This window comes from Rhinichthys klamathensis, unplaced genomic scaffold (genome assembly GCF_029890125.1).
Source record: "Rhinichthys klamathensis goyatoka isolate OS25496 unplaced genomic scaffold, OSU_Roscu_1.1 h1tg000035l_1, whole genome shotgun sequence".
In the NCBI taxonomy this organism is placed as follows: Eukaryota; Metazoa; Chordata; class Actinopteri; order Cypriniformes; family Leuciscidae; genus Rhinichthys; species Rhinichthys klamathensis.
The window spans coordinates 5148757-5164989 of record NW_026606583.1 but is presented as its reverse complement, the minus strand read 5'-3'; the positions used below and the strand labels follow the sequence as shown (position 1 = coordinate 5164989).

The 16233-nt window shown below is 35.0% G+C and overlaps 1 protein-coding gene across 1 annotated transcript in view; it reads left to right on the top strand.

The window, feature by feature from the left end:
• scn4aa (sodium channel, voltage-gated, type IV, alpha, a) overlaps window positions 1-16233 on the top strand; it is a 43167-nt gene that overhangs the window by 4479 nt on the left and 22455 nt on the right. Inside the window, exons 2-12 of the mRNA XM_056245986.1 lie at window positions 7826-8130; window positions 9710-9830; window positions 9928-10027; window positions 10366-10494; window positions 11490-11581; window positions 11855-12109; window positions 13125-13188; window positions 13373-13514; window positions 13609-13803; window positions 13988-14146; window positions 15678-15822. Of these exons, the coding sequence (XP_056101961.1) occupies window positions 7879-8130; window positions 9710-9830; window positions 9928-10027; window positions 10366-10494; window positions 11490-11581; window positions 11855-12109; window positions 13125-13188; window positions 13373-13514; window positions 13609-13803; window positions 13988-14146; window positions 15678-15822 (1654 nt within the window). The 5' untranslated portion in view covers window positions 7826-7878. The remainder of the gene's footprint in view (window positions 1-7825; window positions 8131-9709; window positions 9831-9927; window positions 10028-10365; window positions 10495-11489; window positions 11582-11854; window positions 12110-13124; window positions 13189-13372; window positions 13515-13608; window positions 13804-13987; window positions 14147-15677; window positions 15823-16233) is intronic.

Below are 16233 nucleotides of genomic sequence, written 5' to 3'. Positions count from 1 at the left end.
TTCTGTTGCAGAATACTTCAAGTATTGTTCATCATTATATGGACTAGTTTAATATGCTTTTTTGTGTTGTTTGGCGCTTGACACCCACTGGTCACTGTTGAGAAAGTACCAGCTTAGACATTATGAAACATATCTTGTTAGTGTTACACTGTATAAAGAAGAGTATAATGGTTTCAGATGGCATGAGGGGGAGTAAATGATTTCTGTTGTGTTAACATGCTCGTATGTTTGACCTTCTGTGGCTTTCTGCTACATGTAGACCCTTTACCATTTTCCTTAAAATGTGTAAATACATTTTTCACAGTTATTTTCATAAATATCCCATACTTGTCTACATACAATGGTCATTTAACTTATATCTGTTTATTACTGGGGGAAAAAAATCATAGTAATCATTGTATTGAGTTCCACAATTAAGCAAATAAACCTTTAGATGAATAATCCTCATATTTGGAATGAAATTACCATGATTTACAAAGTGATTTCAGTTGATAGCAGTGGATTTGAGACATCTTTGCCAGTAAGGCTCCAGCATTCATTAGAGCTTTGTGTGAGGCCTTACAGAGACCAGAGAGCAAGGTTAAGTGCACACGGCAGCGGTAAAGAAGACATAGGCCCAGAGCACGCCTCATGTCATCACGGTATGGTAATAAAATCTCTTGTTTGTACTACTGATCATTTGTTTACAACTTACCACATCAGGCATAAGTGCAGGTGTCAAGAGGTCACAAATGGATATAGTCAAGCTATTCCTGGTCTTATTTAAATGAAATGTAGAGGTGTTTTACTTTGTTGAAATATCAGTTGTGTCAGCATAGTTGTATAGTTTTAATGCTATTTATGCTTTTCAATCGATTTTTCCCCTTTTGGATGTCAGTCAGTGACACTGTTTTATGAGCAACATTGATCATGTGTTAAAACTCAAGCTCTTGCCTGTGTGCAGTTACCCCGTAAGTTATTTGGACACGTAAGCAGCTCTAATTTTTTTTTGCCCATTTTTGCAGTTAGGCAATAATAGGTTTATGAAGAATTGGTCTTCATGGGTTTACTTGCACCTGAAAACCCGTTGCAGGTACCTCAGACATGCACCTGTAATGTAAAATAAATGTGGTTTTATACCAAAGGGAGCCAAATGAATAATGCCAACTTTCTATTATAATGTTTTTTTTTGCCATTTAACAACATGACATTAACATACACCTAATCTATAAATTACAAACCCTCCTGGAGACTGAATTCACTGTCCTTTACATTGCGGTTCAGGCGGGTTCTAAAAAGTTTTCGTTGAGTTGGACTCGGGTCTATTTCTATCAGATCTATCTAAAGTTGAGGGTTTTTTTTAACAATTTTTTTTAACAAAACTAATGTATGCATGTAAGGTTTGGGTAAGAAGTGATTAGGTGTCAATTCGGGTCTGGTACAGATCTCTAAAAAGTTAACTCAGCTCAAGTTCTATCTTTTTTATCTTCATTTTGAACTTATTGCTTTATAATTTACACCATAACACAATTATTTGATTTTTAATGTCTGCTTAATGCTACCTTTAAAAAAAAAAAAAAAAAAAAAACATGACAGATTTTTTCTAATCTATGCAATTATGTGTATGTATATTGGTGGACATTTCCTATATGTTGGTTCATTATTATCTTTACATCTGTGTTTTGCTGCCAAACATTGAGCATCAGTCATCTGAAAAAGCTTGGCAAGGATCACTCAAATGAAGAGAATCTTTTCACTATATTTCTGAGTGCATAACAGTATGAGATCTCTATTTGGCTGTTGTACAGTAAGATGCAATACCAGCAACACATATTAGTATGTCATCAGACTGCATTATTAACTTTTCTGTCCTATAATTGAGACTTCAGTCAGTGTCACTAGTCTTGCCCTGTGTACTGGCTTTACAAAAATCTCTGTTGACAGCTACTGTGTATGAGCAAGTTGCCGGACTGTTCAGTGGTATAGTTATTACTTGTTGAAGATCTGATCTGCTATAATGCAGTCAGGAAATGTCTTCAATAAAGACTCTGCAAGAAGTATATTTTAAGGCTTGGGGAAAACTGGGCCCCTGACCTGATAGAGACTTTTAAAAAGTGTAGGAGGGGGTGGCGCTCTGTCTCATCCGGTAGTGAAATGGGACAGGATTTCCAAACTTTTCCATTCCAGGACATTAGACAAGTATAATCTATCTCAAGTTCAAAATGAACTTGAGATAGATTAAAATGTTTTAATCCATCAAAATGTTTTAGATAGTAGTATCAAACTTTTGATGTGACAGAAATCGAGTATTTAATAAATTGTATTAATTATTATTAATTATTTTATAGTACAACTGTAAAATTTCCAACTGTAAACATTTTTACCTTCCAATTTCTCCATTTCTGCCCTCATGCTCGTTCCATGTGTGTACATGTGAAATGCTTTTTAAAGACATATTTTCCCTTATTGTGTTGTGTCACAAAGGCCATATTGTGTTGGTAGGTATGTCAAATACATGCTTTTCATGACATTTGGATTCTCCGGTGTAATGCAGTCTCATGAGTCACTCTGAGACCCTGAAAACACAATCATTACAAGTTGCATGTGCACGCTTCACTTTGAAACATGCGGTGCATATGTTTACATAATTAAATCACCGAACTAAACTACTTGTGTCTGTTTACTGTATGTCATTTGTGTCATTCATTGAAACGTAAATTTAGCTGCAGCCAAGTGACTTTGCGCGACCCACCTTTTCCCACTCTCACAGTTTGAAAACCCCTGATAGTAGATCTTGATGGCAGCTTAATAGCCCCATCCAGGATATCACAGTGAAGCTTAATATTGGTGGGAAAATGACATAGAACACCCTCCATTTTTTGGCAGGTGCTCTTTTGAAAAAGTTTGCTGGACAGTGTAAACAAACTGACAAATTGTTGGATGCTAAGCTGCAAAAAATGGGTCAGAAATGGTGTCCTAGAAATGCTAATGATGCCACTACCAGGGGTGGGGGGAAAATACATACATGTGAGTTACGTAATCAGATTCATTTTTTTTATTACTTTTTTCATTGTTTGACACTTCTCCTGTTCCCGTGTTGAGAGAAATCGTGGGTAAGTGCAGAGGCGTTTAAGAACATGATGGTTATTGTAGTTCTAGACTTAAATTTTAAGCAGGCATTTAATCATTTCCCTTCCACAAAAAAAGTCATTCCTCAAAATTAATAAAAACAGGGAAATGCAAACTATTAAAGTGGTGGTTGATTATGATTTCACTTTTCTAACTTTAGTTAGTGTGTAATGTTGCTGTTTGAGCATAAACAACTTCACATATACACACATCAGAGACATATTTTACATATATTGTAAAAAGGGGCATTATACCACCCCTTTAAACAAACCTGCAAATAATTAAAATGTTGAATAATACATCATTTATGTATTTAATCTCACTTTATTAACCAGTGTCTTTGCTGTTGACTTTTGATGATCCAATTCATAAGCAAAATGACTTTGTTGAAATGTCACAGTGTTTCACTTTTTGTTTTTCGTAAGAGTGTTAAACTTTCTTCTCCTGAGTCATTTCACTTCAAGCATGGAAGGGCCTTTACATTTGCCCAAAATATAACTTTTTTATTTTGTAATAAACAAGTAACAGGTGAGAAAATGTAACGCAATGCATTACTTTTCATGAAAAGTAACAAACTAACACAATTAGTTACTTTTTAGGGAGTAACGCAATATTGTAACGCATTACTTTTAAAAGAACCTTTAGAAAACGTAAGAAAAGAGACGGTTTGAATTCAATTACAGTAAATTTGTAATGGAGTGACATTGACCTGCTGTGAAACTCACGATGTTGTGCGCTGTAATGGGTGGAAGGATCAAAGTGAGGGACCATTTGTTTTTGATGGTTAAAGGAGTCTCATGCATAAGACTAGGTGTTGGGCGTTGAGGTGTGGGTCGGAGCTGAGTTGGCGTGTTAGCCTGTTTATTGGTGCGATGCGAGTGAGGCTGGAATGAGCAGAGTCATCTCGCTTCTGTAACTCGATGCTCAACCGTGATGGCCCACGGCAGCTGAGCAGCAACCGTATCAGTGTTTGTGTGGTACGCATGTGTATTAGAGTGATACAGAGAGTAAGTCTCCCAGCCCCTGTTGCCCTGTATACTGGGTCCCCATAAAGAAACACTGAATCCTTTAAGTGTATGTATGTATGTGTGTGTGCTTTGCACTTGTGCCCATGTTATGTATGCTGCCCTACAAGGGCAAACTTCATTTCCACTGAACCTAAAAAATGAATTATGATTCAATCAGAAATATGTAGTAAAATATGTGCATTACAGAATTAATAATCAAGGCTGTGTTTTGTTCTTTGATACATTTTGATAACACTTTACAATAAGGTCAGATTAGTAGTTATCGCATTAAAATTAATTATGAACAAAACATGTGTTTAAGTATTTATTAGTCTTTGTTAATTTCAACATTTACTAATACATTATTAAAATCAAAGTTGTATGTTAATGTTAATTGAGCTAACATGAACTAACAAAGAACAGTTGTATTTTTATTAACTAATGTTAACAAAAAATTATAAATACTGTAACAAATGTAGCTACAGTATTGCTCATTGGGTAACACTTTATTTTACAGTGCCCTTGTTACATGTTACATGTACTTACTATAGCAATAATGGTAAATTATGCATAATTACATGCAACTGACCCTAAACCAAACCCAATTCCTAATCCTAACCCTATAGTAAGTACATGTATAATTACACTGTAACAATGACACCTTAAAATAGTGTAACGACTCATTGTTAATGTTAGTTAAAATATTAACTAACATTAACTAATGGGACCTTATTGTAAAGTGTTATCTATTGTTCTTTATAGTTCTTTTGCAGTTTAATCTGTTTGAAATATTTGTTTACTTTATATTTTTTGTAGCTTAATTCAATACAGTGATAAAAGCTTCGGGAATTATCGTATTATGAAAATTTGATACGTCACATGCCTATTATAGTTCATGTCAGCTCAGGTCCATTAAATAATGTTGACAGATGCAACTTATTAGTAATTAACATGAACTAAGTTCTGCTTTAGAATTATTTTTCATTGTTAGTTCATGTGAACTAATGTAATTAACTATTATTATCAGATGGTACCTTATTGTAATGTGTTACCCTTATAGTGTTTGATTTCATATTCAACGAGAAAGATACAAAATGGCGGCCTGACACACTTAACCACCTCCTCCGGCTCCTCGTTAGTAGTGGGCAGCCGTTGACTGTCTCTGTGAACTCATCATGATCTATGTGAGTTGGCGGGGGTGACTGTGTCTGCTAAATTAATAAGTAATATGATGTTCTATCTAGAGTAATGTTTGGTTCTCTTTGGTACTGTGGGAAAGTGTCTTGCTGTCGCTCCCAAGCAAGTCTCGCACACTTTGTCATTGCTTTGGCACATTTATTTGGGTTGCCTCATGCTTCAGTCTCAAGGATGGGATCTCACAGGTGGAGTGTGGCAGACTGGAGGTTCGACTGGTCGTGGCTCATGTCTTAGAGGGAGTGTCAGTCTGCCAAGCGTACATCTTCAAGGTCAGCTTGTAACGTAGCCTTTCCTTGGCAGTCCACAGTCATCTTAACTGACATTTCAAACCTCAGTGGTGTACACTTATTGTTCTGAGATACTTTATAGATCATTAAATTATGTGACCTGAAGTGACTCTCAGCACAGCACAATAATAGCAGAACTCTCTACCGTAGGTTAAAGGGGTGGTTGATTATGATTTCACTTTTTTAACTTCAGTTAGTGTGTAATGTTGCTGTTTGAGCATAAACAACATCTGCTAAGTTACGACGCTCAAAGTTCAAAGCAAAGGGAGATATTTTCTTTTTCAAGAAATTGCATTTTAAGGACTACAACAAACGGCTGAAAGGGACTACAAGACATTCCTCCCGGGTTAGTGACATCACCAACCCTAAAATTTACAACCCTGCCCCCAGGAACGCGAATATGCTAATCAATGACTAAGATAACTACACATAAGCTACATAAATTCATCAACTAACCATTCAGAAATGTTGTCTACATGTTGTCACTTCTTCTAGAGTCCATCTTTGTCTGACTCCGGTTTGACCTTGAACATAAAAGGCTAAAAGTTTTTGAAATTTTCAGGACACAAGCTGTTGAAGCTCCGCCCCCTGTGGTCCGCCCCCCACGGTGCGTTTTTGATCACCTTCAAAAAGTGACAATTTTAACATGCAATATAAAAATTTCTGTGGGGTATTTTGAGCTAAAACTTCACATACACACTCTGGGGACATCAAATACTTATTTGACATCTTGTGAAAATGGCATTATACCACCCCTTTAAATGAGCAACTATTCTGATATCAATGCAGGGTCTTAACCTTGTTATACAGCCTACTTATTGTATCAAATTTGATACGCACATTTCTAACGCCTCTAAATGATCAGCTTTGCTGAAAAACCTGTTGTACATCTACTATTGCCTTCTTTTGTCTGATTTATAGTTTATCGTTTTTTACTAACGATTATTCACTATTATTATTCACCGAAATTGCACAAAAATTCAGTTTAGGTTCTCATGTTTTTTTTCCACTGTAAAATCGCATTTATATAGTAAACGTGAGAATAACTTCTATATTGTTTGTAATATTTCAAGATGAACATTTACTGGACTGAAGCAACTTTTTAAAGTTTTTGAAGGTTTAATTGATTATCCATTAATCATTTTTTAATGATCAAATGCATCAGGCTTTTGAGTAACGTTTATTTGTTCATCTCTCAATCATTATTGTATTGCATTGCATTATATGTTTTTCCCCTCACAATTAAAACTACAGAGCTTTGATCATAAAAAATTGCTTACGTTTGCTCTGTTTGGGTTTCTGAATAAAACGTGTGATAGGTGTTTTTACCCCTTGAGTGTGAGCTCAATATTCTCACTATATCATTATTTCCATTCTGTCTTTTCCATTCTGTGTAACCAGTGGCACAGAAATTTGTTTCCTGAACCTATCTTAAGTTTTTTGCCATTTACTGCTACAATAATGCACATCTTATATATTCTGTGTAGGCTTATGATGTTTTGATATCATGCATATATAACAGCCATGACTGAGGGTTTTGCAGTTGTATTAATGACCACAAGGAGATGTTATTAAACAAGGATGTCAGTGAGAGGAAACGCTGTCTCATACAAGAGAATGCACACCCATACAAGTTTAGTCATGAACGGCCTCCAAAAACTTGTAATTTAGTGCATGTACCTCAACATTTTATTTTTAAATTAATGCTTAAACACCACAGCTTTTGGTTCACACCCAAGACTGTTTGTCGTCAGATTTTAATTTGTTTGGTTGGGGTTCATGTGCAAGTCAAACCACAATTGATGACATCATTTGCATATTTCATACTCCTGGTCACTTATTTAGTTACTAAACTTAATTGAAACAACTAATCTTGAGCTGGACCCTTTTATCTTCTGTAGAGCTGCTTTACAGCTTAAATTTGTTTCATAATTGATACATTTTATAGCATTAACATTGTATAATGTATTGTATAAAGTGCTAAATAGGCTAAATAAATGTGACTTGACTTCACTTCTTATAGATATTTGACTCTGAATAAAATGCTTTTGCATTTTTTAAATCTCTTGCTATACATCCGCAGCAGACAAATGCAAGCCAGTTTTGAAATGGAGAAAGTTATTTATTTTAATTTAAATTTTCCTCAAAATGCACTTACTCATAATATAACTTTCATATATGAAGTCCATGGTAACATTCATAATTAAAATTCCTCTCTCTCTTTAGGGAGCTTGGTGTAGAGATTCCCCGTTGAGGTGGTATCTCTTCGCGATGCCAAGATGGCAAGCCTTGTCCCTCGCACAGGCTCATACACATTACGCAAATTCACCCCAGAGTCCCTGGCGGAGATCGACAGGCTCATCCAGGAGAGGAGCACCAGGGAGGAAGTAGACGGGGTTGAGGAGGAACCACTGGCACCAAGCAATGATCTGGAGGCAGGAAAGTGTCTGCCCATGATCTATGGTGAACCACCAAAAGATCTCCTCAACACGCCTCTGGAGGATCTAGACCCCTTCTATAAAGCACAGAAAGTCAGTCTCACACCCATAAATGTTAAATAGATTGCCCTTTTTTTAAACCTAAACCTGTGTTTGTCTGGGGTGGGCGATATGACCAAAATCTTATATCACGGTATGAGTATACAGTATAACGACATACAGTATATCACAATATAGTTGTTTTTGCTTTAAATAAGGTTTTTATGATATAAAATGTTTTGATACCATTGAAATTTCATAATTCTTGTCACCATTTTCAATATCACAAACAACTAATACTAAAAAAAAACCTCAAGCTTACTGAAGACAAGAAAATTGTCACGCTCTGCTAAGTGGTGTGTGAAAGAGCACGATGAAGACGACTAATGCTGAAAAGACTTTACGTAAAACTCACGAAACCAAACTCAGCGATAGCATAAACGAGAACCAACAAGACTAAAAACACAGGCAGAGATATATACTGTTAGAAAACCAAGAGAACAAATTAGGGAACAGCTGAAAACAATAAATCAAATTAAAAACCATGGTGACAAATTAAAAAACTAACCCAGGCCGGGCGATGGTGAAAACAGAAAACAAAATTCAAACACAATGAACTGTTGCATAAACAGTGATAAAGAAAGAACAAAGAATCTAATTACTAGCATACAGGAAAGCAACCTACAATAGAACAAAGACAAATGAAATAGACCTGGAAAATTTGAAGCACTAGAAATAAGAAATAGAGCCTACTACATCACTTGTATAAAGTAATCAAATCAAATTTTATTTTATTTGTAGAGCGCCTTACAACAACCAAAAGGTGCACAAGGCGCTTTCCAGTAAAACATCAATAAACAACAATATATAAAAACATAAGTGTACATAAAATAGCAATTGAAACGGGACGGAAGCTATGTGTTAAAAGCTTGTCTGAATAGATGTGTTTTCAACTGCGATTTAAAAGTGCTCAACATAGTAATACTTCGCAGGTGAGGTTGAAGTACGTTCCACAGCTTTGGGCCTTGTAATCAAATGTATAAAAAACACTGCATAGTCTTCACTGTGTAAATTAAATATACATTTATTCTTATGAAAGTTACAAAAGTGATTATTTGAAGAGCAGAGAGTTTCTCAACTGTTTATGTTCACTTAAGACATAAATGACTGTGTGTACCTGCAAAGACATGGTCACTTTGACACATACAGTAAGTATGTGTATTTACCAGTTCAAGCCCAGTTAGTCTGCAAAAAACAGTCAGTTCAGTTCTCACACGTTTTATGAGCAGCGGCTTCATGTGCCCGCACTTTTTTAATGCATTATTTAGCTAGAATACTCTGAGTGTAATATGCTTACATTTTTAAGTCACCATCTGGAAATAACCTGTTTTTAAACAGTCTTGTAAACACGGTTTACTTGCATTGCCAGGTTATTGATTTGCATGTAAATTGGGATATTTCAATAAACTAATTTTTGGAAATTATCAGTGTAAATGTGCTCAGAGTTAATAGTCCAAAATCTCTACCGGTTGACAAATTCCGGTTAATCGTGTCTACCGGAATATCGCCCACCCCTAGTGTCTATAAATGTTTTTCAATGTTGCCTTTGTGTTAACCTCTTTCTCATTTGCAGACGTTTATTGTCATAAGCAAGGGAAACACAATCTACAGGTTTTCAGCTGAACCAGCAATGCTTTGTATCAGTCCTTTTAGTCTTGTCAGAAGAGGAGCCATCAAAATTCTTATACATTCATATCCTTCTCAAGCCATCATTTTGATAACAATCATAATGTTTTGTAATGGTTATCATGATTGATTCAGTAATGAGTTGTTTGTCATATTTACCTTGACTGTGCTTCAAATATTTTAGTTTGTTCATCATGATCACCATCCTGTCCAACTGCGTGTTCATGACAATGAGTAACCCTCCAGCCTGGAGTAAAACAGTCGAGTAAGATTTACCTTGTGTGAACACACACATTTTAAGTACTAGCAGAATTATCAAATAATTTTGGAGAAATGAAAGATTAGACAGTAAATAAAACAACTTTTAAAAAAATCTATATGAAATATCAACACATTTATTGCTGGTTTATTTATTTATATTTCATTTTTTAATATTTGTATCTTAAATATATCCCAAACATGTTGTATAGTTGACATTTGCAACTGATTTAGTTCAGTATTAATACTAGTATTATATAATTGTGACTCTGAAACACTTTCTTATGATAATTAATTAATTCACAAGAAACATTTTTATTTCTGTTTATTTATTTGTTATTGTAGGTATGTTTTTACTGGTATATATACCTTTGAAGCAACAATCAAACTTTTGTCACGAGGCTTCTGCATAGGACCTTTCACATTCCTACGTGATCCATGGAACTGGCTTGATTTCATGGTGATTAGCATGGCGTGAGTATTTCAATTCACATATATACATTAACTTCAATACACACACATACACACACATATATAGGGCTCGATTGAAACACACACACACACACGCGCGCGCGCATGCGCACGCACACACACACAACTGGTATTAAGAATGTTTCTTTGATCTAATGTTTTGCAATGTATCTTTCAGACACCTTCTCAGTAACTGTCAGCTAATGCTACCACTTGGCCACATTGGTTGACAGTTCTAAATATAAAACATATAAAAACCAATCACTTTCCACTGCCAGGAACAGCTAACACAAAGAAATGATTAGAGGAATAATCTCTTTTGAATCTTGAAATTGTATCATTCTAAACCAGTACAACTTTCTTTATACTAATATTTCTTTATACTGTGGAATACAAAATATGAGTAGCACTTCATTTTACAGTCCTGTTTCACATGTACCGGTACATACTATGTATTATTATAGCAATTACAATAACTAGGTTATAACTAGGTAATAACCCTGAACCTATCAGTAAAGCTGACCTTAACCCATGTAGTCACCTTATATTAAAGTGCTTTCTTTGGTAACTACACTGTAAGTATACATTCTGTAAAATAATGTTTATCCAAATATGAGATGCTAAAGTCTGTTGATTGCTTTTTTCTATGAAAAGAAACCCCTTTACTTCATTTTAAGGTGACGTAGTTAGTTACATTGTACTTACTCAAATAAGTACTGAGTAATATTAATTAACTATATGTACTTACTATAGAGTTATGGGAAGGGTTAGGGTTTGGTTTAGGGTTAGTTACTTGTAATTATGCATCATTTACTGTTATTACTATAGTAAGTACATGTAGTAACGTGTAAATACGTCACCTTAAAATTTAGTTGGACTGCAAAAGGATGCAATATCAATATTAAAAGTGGGTAATGTTTTCTTTATTTCAATCATATTGTAGCTGGTGTTGTCTGTTGTGCCTATTTGACACTGATTTGTGGTTTGATTGTTTCTAGGTACATCACAGAGTTTGTAGACCTTGGTAATGTGTCAGCACTGAGGACGTTTCGTGTGCTTCGAGCTCTCAAAACAATCACAGTTATCCCTGGTATGTAATAATTGTATGTAATGCTACAGTTCTTTAAAAAGCACACACAAATGGAAAAGCACAAAACCACACAAGCGCAAATGTTTTCAATGGTATTTTCTTTAATGTCTTTGGATGCAACTACATTTATTTCCATAATATCATTTTGATTTTAATGATAACACCTTTGCATTGCATTTTTTTCTCCACCATATGTCTGAAAAATGCATAACGTACATACACCATAAAAGAATTGTTATTTTGTTTCAATCTCTCCTTGTACTTTCCGCTCAGGTTTGAAAACCATTGTCGGGGCTTTGATTCAGTCAGTCAAGAAGATGGTAGACGTAATGATTTTGACCGTCTTTGCACTGGCTGTATTTGCCCTCATTGGCCTGCAGCTGTTCATGGGAAATCTACGTCATAAGTGCATCCGTTGGCCCATTCCCAACAGCACCATCTTTGATGTCTACAACTCCACCATGGCCAATGACACCACCCTCAACGTCACAGATACTTTCGATTTCAAAGCATACATAAGCAATGAAGGTGAATTCAGATCAAGGTTATTAAATATTTCCAATTTTTAACTCAACTATGTCATCATCACATAGTTAGTGCTACAAGTAGTAGGCTACTAGCAGCACTTGTAATTCCAGGACAATAATAATGATGATAATAATTTTGTAAATGTGAAAAGTATTGGAATGGTTTTGGCATACATTTTTTACAGCTGTGTTGTGCTGTTTTTATTGGAATTTGAGCTGTGTTTTGTGACAAAATGTGTGAAATATTAGTTAAATATAATGATTCTTTTTGCAAGTCACTGTTTTTTTTTTTTTAAATCCTACAATGAAAATGCAAATATATTGTCTACTATAAACTTTTAGTGCGTTCAAGTCCTCCTGGCAAGTTTGTATTTACGAGTTGGGAAGTCGTGTTTACGACGTCAGGTGCGTTCAAGATACTTTCGTCAGAGCAAGGTGGCGGTGTACCTTCTCTTAATTAACTACACAAAAATCAACTTTTTAAAATTTACTTAATTAAATTTACTTAATTAAAAACAAAGAATGTACATCCGATGTGCTTTACTTTTTAACATTTTTTATAAATTTATGAAGCCACTGTAAACTTGATTGGAAAGTATTATATTGTTATACACTGCCCGGCCAAAAAAAAAGTTGCAAGATCCATCAGTCTCAAATTGTGAAAGAATGGTTAAGAGGGAGCATGACGAATCATTTTGACACTGAATTGGCACTTCCAGTCTAGATCTTAAATTCATTGAAAGTCTTTGGGATGTGCTGGAGGAGACTTTACAGAGTGCTGGACTCTTGCATTGTCAATACAAGATCTTCACCAAAAATGTATGCACCTCTTCATGGAAATAAATAACATCACAACAGTCAAGCACTCTGAGGCCTAAATAAAACCCCGAGCTTCCCACTCGTATTTATGACTTTGTGGTGGTGTTCATGTGCATTCAACTCATGAAATACGATCTTTTCGACATGACTTGAACGTACCATTTGTCTACTAAAAATTTGCTTGTTATACTTTGCAGAAAACCAATACTTTCTGGAAGAAAGTTTAGATGCTTTAATATGTGGTAACAGCTCTGATGCTGGGTAAGTTTGCTTTCATTCCTATTTAGCGGTAATTGAAAATGCTTGTAATTTAATATAGGCTGTCTATAATATCAAGTGCTTTCATTCATTTCTGATAGCAAATTGTAATGCCACATAAAGGCAATACAGATTTATGTATGAAAAGATAAAGATGAATGACATTTGTTGTCTGATGTTTTTATAGGAGGTGCCCAGAAGGATACACTTGTATGAAGGCTGGCCGAAACCCAAATTATGGCTACACCAGCTATGACAACTTTGGCTGGGCCTTTCTCGCCCTCTTCAGAGTCATGACTCAGGACTATTGGGAGAATCTCTTCCAGTTGGTCTGTTAACTACAGTAGTTGTTTTTATGTCTGTTCATCTGTTGGAATACAGTAGCGTAAGCGAATTAAATTCCATCTTTTCCATCTTGTTTAGACCCTTCGTGCTGCTGGGAAGACCTACATGATCTTCTTTGTGGTGGTCATCTTCCTGGGCTCTTTCTACCTCATCAATCTGATCTTGGCTGTGGTTGCGATGGCATATGATGAGCAGAATGCGGCCACCTTGGCTGAGGCCATTGAGAAAGAAGAGAAGTTTCAAAGATTGCTAGAGCAGCTCAGGAACCAAGAGGTCAGGTGACTACCATAATGATTTCACATTAAAATATGGTTACTTTCTTTAAAATGAACAGATTCAGTTGATAATGTGTAATGCATATCAAAACTCCAAAACACTCATTATTCAATTATGTATATTGATACACGTCACACTGATATGTTGTTATATAGTGGTTTATTTATATCACAAATTACAGGTAGGCAGTAAAGCATCTCTGGCCAGCCAGACAACTCAAAGTCGAGGGTCAAACAGGACAGGTTCCCTGCACAGTCTTGACGGCGATGATGCCATAAAGGACTGTAATGGCCGGATTGTGCCCCGCCTCATCATCAACAGAGTCTCCTCTGACAGAGAGGTGATGTACAGCTTTCAGATCAGGAGTATTTAAAAAATATGTTTAGTATTATTATTTTGGGGAATCTGTAAAACTTGAGTTCTGTTAAAACCAAGTACTTTTACATTGTAAAAATAATACTTTTTATTCTATTACAATTTCAAGTAGACTTAAAAGTACAAAATACTTGAGCTGCACGATTAATCGTTAACAGATCTCACCCATGCCATCTCATTCCTAAATGACAATGATTCACCTGTGTCTATTAAACCTTTGGAAAAATCACACCGGAACATTCAAACTTTTCAACCACACAGTATTGTCATTTCTGTGTTACCAATATCATCACAGAAGTCCTGAGATAAAAGTTTATAGTTCGTATAAAAACACTGATGTCTACAGAAGTGATCAAAATGGAGCAAATTACCTTTTAAAAGTAACTTGGCACTTCAGAAAACAATTATACCAGGTGGCAACAATTGACTGTTAAAAAATGTATCTGTCATTAAATCATTCATTCAAAAAAGATTCCTTCAAAAACGCTGATTTATCCAGTAATGAACCAACTAAAGTATTTATGAGTGAGTCATTGAATCATTCGTTTAAACCGAGTTTTTTAAATAATTCAGATTAATTAACATTTTGTCAGAACCTCTAGTAAATTACGTTTTTGTTCCGAATCATGGGAAAACCGTGGTCTCTGTATGACACACAAAAGGTTCTCAATTTATCCAGAATCATGCAGCTTTACAAAGTCTCATATGACTTAAATTGTTTCTCAATTATTTAAAAATAAATACAGTATTTTGTGACTGAAAAATGAGGGTGAGTAAAGGATGACAGAACGTCAATTTTTGGGAACTTGAGTCATGAACATGAAAGTGTGAACACGGTTCATGATTAGTCTTGATTATTAGTCTAAAAATCACTATATTCAAATGTCAAACCACTGTATAATCATCTGCTGAAAATATTTGATCAAAATATTCAGCTAATAGGTTACAGGATATTGGTTTACTTTAACATCTGCTGTGTTGTAGAGTTTTATGTAGTCAGAACACTGAGAAAATAATGATTTAATTGAAAATAGTCATTTTTGCATAAAAAATACTAAAATGGTAAAATCTCTTACACCTCAAAGTGTCATTTTTCAGGTTTTAAAAACTTAAGTACAATTAAATGTAGATACTATTTTACCATTACTCATATTTTTTGGTAGATACATAGAATTTTAATTTGACTAAAATGTTTGACAGTTTATGTACTTTAGCGTAAGTACAATTACTCAGTACTTTTTACACCCCTGATTACTGTACTATTTATACACAACCAGTCAAAAGTTTCAACATACTGTATTTTTCATATGATCTTAATGACGTTTTGATGCATGCCATCATGCTCATTATACAGCAATAACTGAATGGTAAATAGAAGTTTTCGAGTCATTTAGAAATTGTAAATTAGAAAATTAGAATCTCTTCACTCTGGATTGTTGAAAAAGCTTTTATTTGACATCCGTTTTGAAACAGCGACTGTTTCATTTATCCTCCAGTTATCACAAGAGAAATTCACAAGAGATCCGCCTGAAGAGGATGACAAGTCCATGAGCTCCAAACACAGCATGCAGTACCTGGACCAGCCTAAGCTCTCCAAGAGAACAGCTAGTGCCGTCAGTGTGCTCACTGCCACGATGGAGGGTACTAGCTTGAAGTTAACTGCAAATTAAAAGGATACCTCATTAAGTAGCTATTGTCACTGAGGAGCATGTCTAGAAGCCTTTAGAGTTTTTACATTTATTGTGCTTCTCCAGATGTCCCAGAATGTCAGGGCTTTATGTTGAACATCAAGTGGTGTCCCAACACAGTACCAAAATGGTTTGTTATTCAAAAGTAAACAAAATTGTGCTTTAAATTGATTAATATTACCATCACTGCACAGGCTCAGCAAATTAATACATTTATAACCATGTAATAAATTTTTTGTATTTTTAGTTTTGAGGAGGTATGGTTTGCAAGACATTCTGTAATGATCTGGTTAAAACATCAAAGACATGCTAAATAATCACAGGCATTTTCTAGGGGCTTCATTTATAAAATGTTGCGTAGAAA